Raw genomic sequence first — 14,764 nt, 5'->3', positions numbered from 1 at the left:
GGACTATGACATTGGAGTTTGCATGTATTGGACCTTTTTTGGGGATGAACATATGGTTAGCACAGGTATCCCGATTAGTCTGGGTATACGGGCTGATCCACTATTGGTTTTGAAGCTCACCTGAGTCTCCAGGCTTGGGTCAAAGCCTGGGCCCCTGAAGATTTGCTGTGGATTTTTTTTGTGTTTTAAAAGAAGCCTCAGTTGTGTCCAGGAAGCAGCTGAACATGGCACATAACCCGCCCCCTCACCCAACCTCACATCAAACCAACATTCTTCCTATGGGTAAGGACAGGGCTGGGCAAAGTGCTGAAGCCCACCCAAGACATTCAAATCAGGGGACCTCTCCTGGCTTTGTGAATTTAGTGGGGTCCATGGTAGAGTTCCAAGGCTTGCTACCATGATTCTGCTAATTCCTTTGCTGAATCAATAGACAGGAATTTCAGGCAAATGCATTAAGTCTTCATTTGCAAATGTCCTACAAAATGATATTTGTTTCTTTGAAGATAGCCTATATGTTGTTAAGTGGAAAAGTAAGACCCATAATTAAAATCTGAAGTAAATGTTTATACCAGTGTCAACTTGTTAAAACAAAATACTATTTCCTCTTTGAACACTCAACAAAAATAACATCGCTGTTGGTCATCTAATGGGCAATGGAAAATTGCAAGAAAGCACAAATGTTTTGCTTTGTGTGTCTTATTCACGGTATTATTTTACAACACTTATCTTGATTTTCTGTTTTAGGATAATCAAATCAGTCTTGTGGATTTTGTTGCTTCCTATTATTTGCATCATTTTGACAAGGTAATTAATTAATCTTTCTCTGAATTGTTGTCAGACTTTCTGTTACACCGAGTAATTATTCAAAGCAATTTCCTTTTGAATATAACTGTTACTTTCCATTTTGTTCTTTCATTTTATCAATATCCTCTGAAAAAAGCATATGAAATATTAAAGCCTTCAGTGGAGGTGCTTTGGTAAATTAGTAAAAAAAATTACCCTTAATGTAAGTTAAAAGAGGTTTCAAATGCATTGCTTTAATAATCGTTAAGAAAGAGATATGATTTGTTATGAGATGACTTTTATTTAAATATCCATGGCTTAGATTTTCCTCTCCCAGTTAATTGTCACCAGAACAGAATCAGATGGAACTGGGCTTTCAGCACCAAATTTCCCTGAATTTTCCCAACTTTATAACATTATTTCGGTTGCATCTTTAATATGGGTTGTGCTGGCGGTGAGAGGAAAATTACAGGTGAGTCAAATTTAGAATCGTGGAATAATTGAAGGGGAGTGTACTAAAAGGAGTCCAACAAATAGAGTATTTATAGAGCTTCCAACAGTATCTCAGCTCATTATCGTCATTAATATGCAAGAGGCTAAGAGAAAATGAAGGCGAGGGGAAACCTGAATCTGTAGGCAGGTGATGGAGCAGCCTAGTAGCCAACCCATTATTTTGAGGCTGTTGACATGAAGGTGGTGCTGCATTAAGTGGTTATGAGGAGGGCCATCCTCTGTCATATCATGATACCACCTTGATAGGTCAAACTTGCAGGCAATGCTGCCAAGTTTCAGACCACAGCTGATTACCTTTGTTAATATATTCACCAACCCTACGCTGCATAGTAGATGTAACTGCTTTTCTGCTGACTCAGACTCTGAAAAGACAGTTCATGATGGCCATTGCCAATCATCTGTGCCAAGACATATAGAAATGGCTTGGCATGGTGACTTGACTAGGCATGGCCAATTGGGCAATGCTGACTCTTCATCACTCTGGTACGATGGCTTCCAGTGAGTCCACTGAAAGTGTGTGGTGTATTGTGATTGGGTGATTGTGAGTAAAAAGCTAATATTCTAGTTAGTCAGGCATTCACACATCAAACCAATGAGTCTTCAGATCCTGTTTCTTTTGGGCAGGCAAACTTACGCCAAGGCTAATTGTGTTGTAAGGTGAGATATTTTCAGCTCTGTGGTGGATGTGGGTGTGCAGGTACTGATTGGTCTCTCTATGTGGCCTGTGCTACCTGGCATATTTTCACATGTGCTCCAGACTTATAAAGAAGAGAAAGCTCTTTCGGAAACCCATTGGCGCTGGAAGGGAACAAAAAGCACTTACATCTACTGGCAGAGTCATCGGACCATTGGTACCAATCAGAAAAAGGCAGAAAAAAAGAAATATTGGTTAAGAAATGTCTATAACACAGAACTTTATAACACTGTATCCTTGCCATAAGCTTAATTATTGGACACGATTCCAAATAGGTAGTTCTTTACACCAGAAGCGTTGCACACCGTAACTATTAGGAATAAAGCACAGGATTGATGCAACCATGAATTAATATTAAAACGACGTGCTGCCCCCACACCATTGAGCCATGCGTTTATACCACACTTGGTTCCACCCACTAGGAAATCTAACGGGCTGCAAACCCATTTCCTACTGATTCTCAGCTGACACGGATGAGGACAAATTAGGCCTAAGTATCTCTGCACTGATATTACAACTAAATATTAACAGTTCATTTCCTTTTGCATAACAGGATGCAGGAACAGACAAGAGCGTATATCCTTTACCAGAGCCCCAGGAGTTACTGCGGGCCTCGCAAGTTAAATTTGAGGATCTCAGTAAGGATCTTAGGAAGTTGAAAAAGGACCTTGGAGGTATTGCAGCTTTTTAACCATGTGAAATATGAGATACATTTAAGTTTGGTGGTCAGAAAGTGAACTGATTAAACGCGGGCCAGAATTTTTACCTTGGTGGGCCCCACCAGCTCGGCGGCAGGCAGGCAGCCGAACTCTGCCGCCGAAACAGGGCCCACCACCATTTTGAGTGGGCCGGCCAATGAAGGCCTGCCCAGCAGGCTGCCCGAAGGGAAACGCTATGCGCTTCCTGTGTTGGGGGGAGGGATTCCCCCTCTGTTAAAGTGCGCTCTCTCGCGCATGCGCAAGTCTCCCTGAGACACGGAGCTGCCTCAGGGAGATTAATTTGATTGTGGAGAAAAGTTGAGAAAAAAGAATGAAAAATATTATTCAGACATGTTCCCTCATGTGACCGTGTCACATGAGCTGGGACATGTCTATGAATTTTAATTTTAAAAAAATTTTAAAGTTATAAACCCTTCGTGAAACCTCACCCCACCCGTGGATGAGGCTCCGTGAAAAATGCCAAGGCCGCCTGGTCTCTTTGTCTGCCCCCCACCCTCCGCCCCCCGTCAACCTTAAGGTTGGACAGGCAGCCCTGACAAGTACTTCAATTAGTTGATAAATGGCCTTTAAAGGCCCTTGACAGTTTAGCGGGCACGCAGCGCCGACACTGGAGCGTGCCCGCCGAACTGAAGATCGGAATGATGTGCGGTAATGTCGGGACACACGCCCGACATCAGCGCGCGTCATTTTACACGTCGGCGTGCGGGGCTCACCCCCACACACCGACCAGAAGATCCTGCTCTTGATGTTTTCCACCCGTCTCTTTATCCCAGCACTCAAAAGTGCATCTCAGCTCAGAACAATGATAAGCAGCTAAATTTCTGTCAATTCTGCTACTCCAAAATAAATTTAAAATTATGCCTAGAATTTTGGGTGCAAGAGGAAACAAAGTTATATTGATGGTGTTTTATTCCTTTTTAAAGTTTTTATTTTGAAGAAAAAAAGTCTTACTGAGGACTGTCTTGCATTTTTTGCTTCTTTGAATGAATGTATGAATGGAATGGAATTAAAAATGTAACTGTTTCTATGATTGCATATTCTTGAACATGCTGTGCCTAACACCCATGCGTGGCTTTTAACTTTAATTTTCATTCTTAGAGAAGGAATATTTGTGAGTTCTGCCACTTTCTTCAGGCCCTGACTGTTTGTACTGATCTTTGCTTACTTTTTTATGATTTTAATATTCGGGAGTGTGCTGATGAAATTGGCAGGAAACTTAGACATAAAGTGAAGTTGGTGCAGGGATAACTGTAACCTTGGGTGTGGTTTCACTTCATGGTGCTTAAACTGAAAAAATAATCTATAAATTAAAGCCGTTAAGTATATACGTATTTCATTAAAGTGGTGTTTCATATCATACTAACAATAAAGATGATCAGCTTTTGTGTGACTTATGTTTTGAAGTAACAAATTAAAGCTTCTAGATGAAAAAGATTAGGGGCGGAATCATCCCAGATTTGTACTAAGTGCATTAGCGGGCGCGGAAAGGATATTTTACCCTGGCCACAGTGGTGGGTTTTTGCACTGTATCATCCCAATCCCGCCTCATTAATCATGTATTCCCAGGAAACACGGCATCTTTACTGGTGGGCAGCCTCCAATTCACCAGCCACGCCATCACCTCGCCGTTTCCTCACACTGGGCGCTGTATTTAAAGTGCAGCCACATACACCTCTCAGTGCATCCAGCCCAGGAGGGCACAGGTGAAGACATGGCCCCAAAAGCCAAGAAGAGTGCAGCCCCCCCCAGATTCAGTGACGCATTCCTGGGATGCCTGCTGCACACTGTTGGAGCCCACTGCGATGTCCTCTACTCCTGCTGCGGCCTCAGGAGGCCATCAGTGTCACCGCTCCGGTTTGGGAGGCGGTGGTAGTGGTGGTCAGTGCCAATGCTGCGCACAAGAGGTTGGCCATCTAGTGCAGAAAGAGGATAAATGATCTCATCCGTGCAGCCAGGGTAAAGCAACCATCTCAGCACTCCAAAATCACTCACTCACAAGCCCATCATACATTCACTGAGATCTCACTCACTGCCAGCTCAAGAGACATCACCACTCTCTCTCTCACACACACCCTCACATCTCCATCTGGCCTCATCTCCTCCGGAGACTGCCTCCTCAGCCCTCACCATCTTGAGGCCACTTGCACAGAGCAACATGCATCCCGACACCCACCTTGGGATGCCCCCCCCTTTCCTCAGTAATGCCCTCGACCTGCAGCCTCTTCCCTTACCTGAGGCCACTTCTCCCCCTCTCCCCAAGCAAGCCCTAGCCCTGCAGCCGTTGAAAAGCCACCCCCGCCTTACGGCGGGTCCGGTAGGTAGAGACCTGCCCGTGAGCCCCCCTAAAAGTGACGTGGTGCTGCCTGTGAAGCCTGGCGCTGATGACAGAGAGTGCTGCCCGAAGCAAGGTAGGCAAACAAACCTCAAAGTCCCGGGTGAAGTGCATCTCACCAGGTGCACGTCGCTTATGTTCAGTTGTGAAACGCCGACGGCTCTGGATGATCCAGCGTTTGGGGGGGGTGGGGGTGATTCCGGCGAGCAGAGCTTATAATGATATTCAGTTGTAATACAATGAGGCTCCCAACGTCCAGCGGCTGGGAAGGCAGCCTGCCATTGACAGGCAGGGCGAACGATTGCAGACCCGTTTCACGATGTCATAAAACCGATTTTTGGCCGCCTCGCCCTATTGTCCGCTTACGCCCGCCAAGCATGCCCAACACCGGGCTCACGGAAACTTCTTCCCTAGGTCTGATGCCTAGCAGAATTTAAAACGTATGTTCACTCGAGGCGTGGTCTTACCAGAATTTTGCTGTGTGCTTTTGAGAACTCACTTATAAAGTTATACATGCAACAAAAATAAACTGGTTAGTAGGAAAACACTTCTGTCGATCCCCAGACACAGTGGTAGGAGAGTATCAGTTGTTGTTTGTTCAGCCAAGGGACACAGGAGTGCTCTTATCTTCTCTCATCCCTTGGCTCCCATAGAACCCTTGCCCTGCCCTCTCTATTGGTAGTTTGTGCAGAAACATGATCTGTGTTTGATCTTCTCTCCCCTGTCAGCAGGTCTCCAACATTAAGTCCGGCTACTGTGTCATTTGGACCTACATGTATGCACCTTCCACAATAAATTATAAATGAAAAAGATACACGAATCTTTATTGATAAGATACTTTAGCTTCTAGATAAACATGCTGAAGCAAATCATTTAAATTCGTCTGTTTTGATTTGAAAATATGATAGAATTTTGTGAAACTCAATATCAAAATAGATTGCAAGATGTAAATGTTTTAAATTGGTAATATTAAGCCTATTTGTATACATGTCATGTCCTGTAAAGAATCTTAAATTGTACCCAGATTTAAGTTTCATTTAGTGTATGATTTTCACATTTTACAGTCATTTTAATTTATTGCTGCCATTAAAAGGTTGTGGCTGCTGGCAAAATATCAGTGAAAGTCTAAAGCTAAACCAGATGTGATTAGAGACTGACTCCCAAGAAGCATCAAACTCAACTATCCAGACAGACCCATTGGCTTCAGATGTGAATGATTTAAGTAATATTCACTAGTGTTGCCCCTATTACAGGGTGCATAAGATTTATTTTATGGTTTGGTGGTGTGAGTGCTTTGTGTGTCACTTCAGTAAAGTCACTTGTCTAACTGCTAGAGGAAAGAATTGTAAGATTTGTTTTTAATATGCTGAAGGATTGTTACCAGATTCCAGAGCTGCTATTTTTACTTCCCATTGTAACCGTCAACCAAAGGTGCCAAAAAAACCCTTCATCCTATATTGTAACTATTTCCTAACACTATATCAACTCTTTGTACCAGCTACCTTGCTTGACCTCTTAGTCTGCCACTTCTGTGAGCTTGCTGTCTGTTTCAGACAATGTTAAGTAGTGAGCAACTGGGCAAACTGGGTTTGCCAAGAGCTTTAGAAACTTGAGGTGACTCTCCTCTCCAAGAATTAGCTATTTTAAAGGGAATGGCTTCCAGAAGTCATTCCTTGATTGTGAGATGGATGATGGGTCCACGTTTGAAACACCCTCATGCAGGAATAAAAACAGAATCACTGAATTTTCACAGCGCAAAAGGAGGTCACTCACCCACATCGTATCTGCACCAGCTGTCTGAATGAGCAATTCACTTAGTGCAATTCACCCACCTTCTTCCCATAACCCTGCACGTTGTTCCTTTTCAGATAACAGTCTAATTCCTTGTCATTCAATAATAAAATGGCTAATGTTCTACATTATCCCCAAATCCCTTGATTGATTCCCTTAGAATCCAGCAACCTATCAATCTCCGAGCTGAATCTACTCAATGACTGCGTACCCACATCTGGCTGCGGTAGAGAATTCCAGAGATTCACGACATTTTGAAGAAATTTCTCCTCATCTCGGCCCTAAGTGGTTGATCACTTATTCTGAGACTGTGGCCCTAGTTCTAGGCTTCTTAGCCAAGGGAAAAATCCTCCCAGCATCTACTCTGTCAAGCCCCTTGCGAATTTTACATATTTCAATGAGATCACCGCTCATTCTTCTAAACTCTAGGCAGTAATCTACTCGTCCACTCATAAGACAATCCCCTTGTTCCAAGAACCAGTATAGTGAAACTTCATAGCACTCTTTGAGGCACAAGACATCCTTACTGAAAGAAGGAGACCAAAACTGTGCATAGTGTTCCGGGTAAGGTCTCACCTTGTCTGTACAATTGCGGCTAGACTTCTTCACTCTCATACTCCAATCCCTTTGTGATAAAGGCTGACACAATTGATTTCTAAGTGTGACTTTGTGATTCATGTGCAAGGACGTCAGATCCCTCTGAACACCAATATTTCCCAGTCTCTCACTATTTAAAAAAAAAATCCTTTTTCTATTTTTCCTCACCAAAGTTTCAGAGTTTTCCACATTATACTCCATCTATTGTGTTCTTGCCCAGTCGCTTAACCTTTGGAGCCTTTTTGCATCCTCCTCACTCCTTATTTTCCCACTAGCTTTGCATCATGAGCAAACTTGGATGTGCTCCACTCGATCCCCTCATCTAAGTTGTTAATATATTTTGTAAATACCTGAGGCCAAAGCATCAACCTTGACGTACCCATTAGCTACATAGGCTACCAATCCGAAAATGACCCACTTGCTCCTATTATCCGTTTCCTTTCTGTTGCCAAGTTCTCAATCCATGCTATCATTTCCTTTGTACCCTGATTTTGCAAAGTAACCTCCTGTGCAGCAACTTAGCGAGGTCTGTTTGAAAATCCAAATATATTACATCCCTTATCCACGCTACTAGTTACATCCTCAGAATACTCGAAATGATTGCCAAAAACCATTGCCCTTTCATAAATCCTTGTTGACTCTGTCTAATCATACTAAGATTTGCGAATTGCTCTGTTATCACACTCCTAATAAGATTTTTAGCATTTTATCGGCAACTGAGTGTCAGGCTAACCAACCTATAATTCTCATTGGAGGGGGTTTAAGGAAACAGCACCATGTGCCATTTTCTAGCGGGACAGCAGTATCTGTTGCCTTCCCTTGCAACCCAGTGCACACAGGCTTAGAGATGCTATTGTATCGTACCCTCGAAGCTATAAAGTTGAAGTTGACCCTCACGTTATCTATTGAAGTGGCCTCTCCTGTCAGCCTATCATCTCCAAAGCCTTCCGCTTTTGTGCAAACTTTTGATTTTCACTGGCGGCATTCTTGACCATATCGCATTTTGCTGGAGCTGATTATTCCCAACCTTTTCAGGGCGAACACACAATGTTCAAGGAACTCGACTGTTGGGAGCAATTGTTTCCCCACAGATGCTCATATATATTGCATGTTAATGACTGGGAGGTGCCTTGCCCTTCTTAATTCTCCCTTTACTGCTTTGGTCCGAACATGGGCAAAAGAGATGAGTGTGTGGTGCAGGCAGAGGGTGTTCGGATAATTATCTAAAAAGAAAAACATTCCAGGTTTACGGTATAGAGAGGGAAAGTGAAACTGGCAGGGTTGCTCTCACAAAGTGTCAGTATGGACAAGATAGGCTGAATGGCCCCCTCCAGTGCTGCAACCATTCTATGATTCCTTACATGCCTGCTTTGTACGTTTGTGTAGGATTCAGAATGGAGTCATGAGCCATTTATATGTGGATGGCCCTTGTCACCCAGTCTTTGATTTACTATGGTGGTTCAAACATGGCTGCCACAAAGGACTGCTGTAAAATGAAGCAGTTGTGACTATTGCCAGGATAATGGCATTCAGCTCGAAGAGCCACTGCTTGTGGTCACATATCAACTGCGCATTGAGGGAGTGGAATTCATTTCGGTTCACCAAAATGGCCGAGTTCACATTATTCCAGGACCTGAACCGAGTAACAGCACTGATTAAGATACAAGCCAATCTTTAATGCGAATTAGTTGAAAACTGTGTTTACTATAAACAAATGATTCATTTCCAAATGTCCCATTTACATCCTAGAGTGCTGATTATTGTGTATTATTCTTTGCTCTGTGAGATTTTATTTGGGAGATTCTTAACGTTACAACATCAGATTTACTTGCATAAATCAATTTTGCAGGCGCCAGTTCAGCTTTTATCAAACCGAGAACAGTGAAATTCTGGCAAGGCCCAATGCAAAAAATATCAAAGGCAACAACATGAGCACTGTTTTGAAAATGCAGTGAATGGTTTTGAAGAGATTTTTTGGGATTGCTGACAAAGATTTCATTTTGATACATGATATGATTTTCCACTGGCCAGGGGGAAGAAATTGGGCTGTGTGGTGCTCACATTTCAGATGCTAACTGACCTTCGAAAGGTTGCAAGTCGAGGTCCTGGATGTGAGTGCACGCTTCTGACGGGAAGTGTGCATAAAGCAATGTGCATGACACTCTGTACTCTGGGGAGATCTGCAGTCGAAGCAAATTCTGGTGCTCACTCTGCCTGTTTGTCTCTGGTAAGGTGGAATGAGATGAAGCTGTCTCTCTTTGTGCAGAGAGACTCAGTGACCTCCCTTTCATAGCAGTGTAGCTTAAACTGTGAGATCGTGCTCATTTCTACAGCAGCCTGAAAGGAAACAGATGCATAAATGTTAAGAGCCACAATCATCTTGGCAGCTACACGCAATGTAGCCTTTGCATTGCTTTGAGCTTCCAGGCGGCTGCAGGCTGCCATAGCTGGCCAATTTCAGTCACAGTGTCTTTCCTGGAGCAAAGTCACCTCATGCATTGGTCCTCGTTGAAGTTCAGATAAGAGAACTGCTCCTTAAAGCCCTGGGCAAATAAGGCCCCCCTCCTCCTCCCTCATCTAGTAGCTTGTCCTGGTCCCTTCATTCTCCCAGTCCAGTTCAATTCTAGGCCTTGGCTTCTGAGGCCACTCATATAATAAGCAACTTATTTCAGCATAAGCTTTTAAACCACCAGAAAAATAATTAAGTAGCAGCCAGACCACTCCCAAAAATTTAGAAAGGTACAGGAAAGCTCCGAAGACACACAGAAATGCACTAAAGCCAGAAGAAATAATCCAGCAACTAACGTGTATGTAGTGCTTCCTTTCTCTAGTACTGGCTGAGGCTCCTTTATGCCGTTGTATGTGCTTTCAGCTACGGGAGATTTGGAGAGGGCTGTAGTGACATTCAAAAACAGCAGTGCTATTGATAAATCAGCATTGCATAACGATTGAGGTCATAATCTACCTTCTCTAATGTTGCTGCTGCTACTGGTCGTTTAGTGTGCACACATACACAACGTACTGTGTCAAGATGGCATCCAGCACACTTCCCATCAGAAGTGTGCACTCACATCCAGGACCTCGACTTGCAACCTTTCGAAGGTCAGTTAGCATCTGAAATGTGAGCACCACACAGCCCAATTTCTTCCCCCTGGCCAGTGGAGAATCATATCATGTATCAAAATGGAATCTTTGTTCGCAATCCCAAAAAATCTCTTCAAAACCATTCACTGCATTTTCAAAACAGTGCTCATGTTGTTGCCTTTGATATTTTTTGCATTGGGCCTTGCCAGAATTTCACAGTTCTCGGTTTGATAAAAGCTGAACTGGCGCCTGCAAAATTGATTTATGCAAGTAAATCTGATGTTGTAACGTTAAGAATCTCCCAAATAAAATCTCACAGAGCAAAGAATAATACACAATAATCAGCACTCTAGGATGTAAATGATACATTTGGAAATGAATCATTTGTTTACAGTAAACACAGCTTTCAACTAATTCGCATTGAAGATTGGCTTGTATCTAAATCAGTGCTGTTACTCAGTTCAGGTCCTTTGTACATTCCTCTTTTTATTTTTATTTTTATACAAAGCTTCCTATCTTAAAGAAAGCTCTTTGACATCATAGATAATCCCTTATCAAATTATTCTTTGATGTCTTTTGATGTCTGTCTGAATGTGTATTTAATTACTAAGGAAAATGTTTCAGTTCGTGGTTCAAATTTGATTACTATTTTACTGTTTATTGTAAGCCGTAAGGAATGGGATTTCTGTCAATTCTGTGAGTGTGGCGTACCATGCTAATTAATAACAATTCCAATCAGTCATTGTTTAACGTCTGCACAAAAGTTTTCATTCGAGATTTATAAAGTAACGGAACGATTATCATTTTGATCCTGTTAGGCCATGACTTTTGGAATGGTCCCAAGATAATGGGAGTATTATGTCTGCAGCTGGCGACAGCCTTTTGAGAATTTTCTGATGGTAGCAACATTAGAATAAGTAAGAAGAACAATTAAAGTATGTTGGGCATTTGGGATATTGAGCATTTCACCAAAGATGGCACTGGGAGTGCAGTAGAAAGCACAGAAGTCCAGTCTGGACTCAGATAGACCAAGTCCAAGCCTTCATTGGCAGATTCTTGGAGTGAGAAGGGGGAGGATCCCGTTGTTGTGGTCCACTTAGGAACTAATGGCATAGGTCGAACTAGGAATGGAGTTCTGCTGAGGGAGTTTGAGGAGTTAGGGTCCAAATTAAAGAGTGGAACCTCTAAAGTAAAATTCTCTGGATTGCTACCTGAACCACATGCCAATTAGCGTAGGGATAAACAGATTAGAAAGTTCAATGGATGGCTGATGGAGTGGAACGGAAGGCAGAGGTTTCACTCCATGGGCCACTGATACCAGTATAGGGGAAAGAGAGAGCTGTTCTGTTTCGACCGGCTCCACTTAAACTGAGCTGGGACCAGAGAGCTGATGAACTGAATAACTAGGACAGTAAACAAGGCTTTAACCATTAAAGGGGGTAGGGAGGATACAGGAAAGAGTAAAAGTAGCAAGGGAAAAGTCAAGGCTCTGACGCAAAGCTGTGTTTGGGTAAAAAATAAATAGAGGGGGTCAGGATGGTACAGTGAGAGTACAAACATCACAGAGCATGGTTTAACAAATCAGTTTGTAGACCTTTGCACACTTTTCTCCCCTCTTTGAGAAACAGTGGGGATGTGTCGGAAGGATTAGCTGGCTGATTATCAGCCTGTTTGAACCACATCATGAACACTCCGCCTGCGATTGGCTCCGCACCGCGATTTTACCCGGGCAGGCCAATTAAGGCCCTCCCTGCGTGGATCGCAAGCGACAGCACCAAATGCTGCCTGTGTGGGCTTGCGGGGGAAGGGGGGGTGGGGTGGGGGTGGGAGGGCATGCGCAGTGCGCATTGTGCAAGAAAGAGTGCTTCAATCTCCCTGAGGCAGCTGCGTGCCTCAGGGAGATTGAAGCGCTGTTTAAAAAAATTAATAAAGACTGTGAAAATTTAATAAAACATGTTCCCTCGTGTGACTCTGTCACATGAGATAGGACACGTTTTTAATTCCAAAATAAGGCTTTTATTTAATGTTTATTTGTTTTAGGAAACCTCATCCCACTTGGCCTTTTTGCCTGCCCGCCTACCACAAGGTGGGACGGGCAGCGTAAATTTGGATTTAATTAGATTGTTATTAGCTTTAATAAGCCTTTTGATTGTTGGCGGGGGCGCAGCCGATTCCAGTGCACACCCACCGAACAAAATATTGCGTCAGTGTGCGATGACATCAGGACACAAGCCCGACATCATCGCGCGTCACTTTACATTCGGGCGTCTCGGGCGCATACCCGCACACCGGGAGTATTATTCTGCCCATAATGTGGAAAAGTGGAAAGTTATCCACTTTGGCAGGATATGTTTTGAGTGGTCAGAGACTGGGAAATGTTTACATTCAGAGGGACCTGGGTGTTCTTGTACATGAATCTTTTGAATAACTTGATTAACGGGGGGGGGGGGGGGTGAAAGGTTATCGGGGGTAGGCGGGAGGTTACAATTAGATCGGCCATGATCTTATTGAATGGCGGAACAGGCTTGAGGGGCCGAGTGGCCTACTCCTGCTCCATATTCATATGTTCATATGAATCACAAAGTTAACATGCAAGTACGCCAAGCAACAAGGAAGGCACGTGGTGTGTAGCTTTTGTTATGAAGGGATTGGAGTGTGAAGAGTAAAGATGCCTTATTATTATACATGGCGTTGGTGAGGTTCCGCCTGGAGTACTGTGTGCAATTTTGGTCTCTTTACCCAAGGAAGGACATATGTATCCGAATGGGATGAGGGGATTTTCCTATGAGGAGAGATTGAGTAACCTCGGGCTATATTCCTTGGGGTAAAATCTTTAGCTCGTCGCGCCCGACCCAACTGAGCATAAAATGACGCACAGTCACTTCGGGCGTGTGTCCCAACCTTATTGCGCACTGGAATGATATTTCGATCGGCGGGCACACACCAGAGTCAGCAGTGCGCCCGCCGACAATTAAAAGGCCTAGTAAGGCCATTAAAAAGTTAATCGAAAGAAATTTTTCGCTAACCTTACGGTTGGTGAGCAGGCGAAAAGGCCAAGCAGCCTTTGCACTTCTTTGGAAACCTCATCCACGGGCGGGTTGAGGTTTCCAAAAGCAAATAAAAAATCAAATGAAAACTTTATTTTTTTAATTTAAATTAATAACGTGTCCCTGCTCTTGTGACAGAGTCACACGAGGGGACATGTTTCGTAACATTTGTATTTTAATTATATTTTTTCAGATATCTTCATCTCCCTGAGATCGTGTAGTGCGCATGTGCTAAGTTCTTGCTCGCCCCCTCCCCCGCTCGCACGTGTAGCGCTGCCACTCGGGTTTCACGTTGGGCGGGCCTTAATTGGTTCGCCGGCGTGAAATTGCCTTCCAGGCCCGATCGCAGTGGGGAGAGTCGGCTTCCCAAACCGCCCCCACTCAACCCACACGCCAAGGGCAAAATTCTGCCCTTGGAGTTTAGAAGACTGAGAGGTGATCTAATTGAAGCATATAAAATTCTTAAGGGATTTTGCAGGGAATATTGAGAAATCTGTTTTCCCCTACTGGGGAATCTAGAACATGGTGTCACAGTCCCAGAATAATTCATTCATGGGATGTGGGCTTCACTGGCTACCCCAGCATTTATTGCCCATCCCTAGTTGCCCTTGAGCAGGGGGTGGTGAGCTGCCTTCTTGAGCCGCTGCAGTCCAGTTATTTAGGACTAAGATGAGGAGGAATTACTTCACTCTGAGTATTTGAAATCTTTGGAATTCTCTACTCCAGAGAGCTCTGGATGCTCAGTCATTGAACATATTAAAGAGATGGGTCGATAGATTTTTGAGTACTAAGGGAATTAAGGAGTATGGGGATAGTGCAGGAATGTGAATTGAGGTAAAAGATCGGCCATGATCTCATATGCAGAGCAGGCTCAAAGGACCAAGTAACCTACTCCTGCTCTTATTTCTCGTGGTTTTTATGGAGTGATATAGTTCATTATTTGCAGAAGAGAGGGGCCCTGAAAATCCATTGAATTAGTTCAGTGCAAATGCTCAGGATGCTGTTCAGAGGTGCCTCAGGCATTTAGGCTGTCATTTCAGTCCAGACTTCCACAAGGGCCCCAACATCAACCATGCAGGCAATTAGTAAGCTTAGATCAAGCATGAGTATGGGCCATCTCCATGCCAGAAATGGGGCTCAAGCTAGGAGACCAGGCCAGGGATCTAGGCTTGAATTAGATGTACCATCTTCAACGATATGCGGG

The 14,764-nt window shown here is 43.7% G+C and overlaps 1 protein-coding gene across 3 annotated transcripts in view; it reads left to right on the top strand.

Moving 5' to 3' along the window:
• Positions 1-14,764, top strand: part of fmn1 (formin 1) — a 377,136-nt gene that overhangs the window by 229,880 nt on the left and 132,492 nt on the right. For all 3 annotated transcript variants that reach the window (XM_041214614.1, XM_041214615.1, XM_041214617.1), the window contains 2 exons: positions 745-804; positions 2,544-2,664. In XM_041214614.1, the coding sequence (XP_041070548.1) occupies positions 745-804; positions 2,544-2,664 (181 nt within the window). The remainder of the gene's footprint in view (positions 1-744; positions 805-2,543; positions 2,665-14,764) is intronic.

The sequence above is a fragment of the Carcharodon carcharias genome, chromosome 20 (assembly GCF_017639515.1).
Source record: "Carcharodon carcharias isolate sCarCar2 chromosome 20, sCarCar2.pri, whole genome shotgun sequence".
Taxonomy (NCBI): domain Eukaryota; kingdom Metazoa; phylum Chordata; class Chondrichthyes; order Lamniformes; family Lamnidae; genus Carcharodon; species Carcharodon carcharias.
The sequence above is the reverse complement of the archived record's forward strand: the minus strand, read 5'-3'. Positions and strand labels throughout refer to the sequence as shown.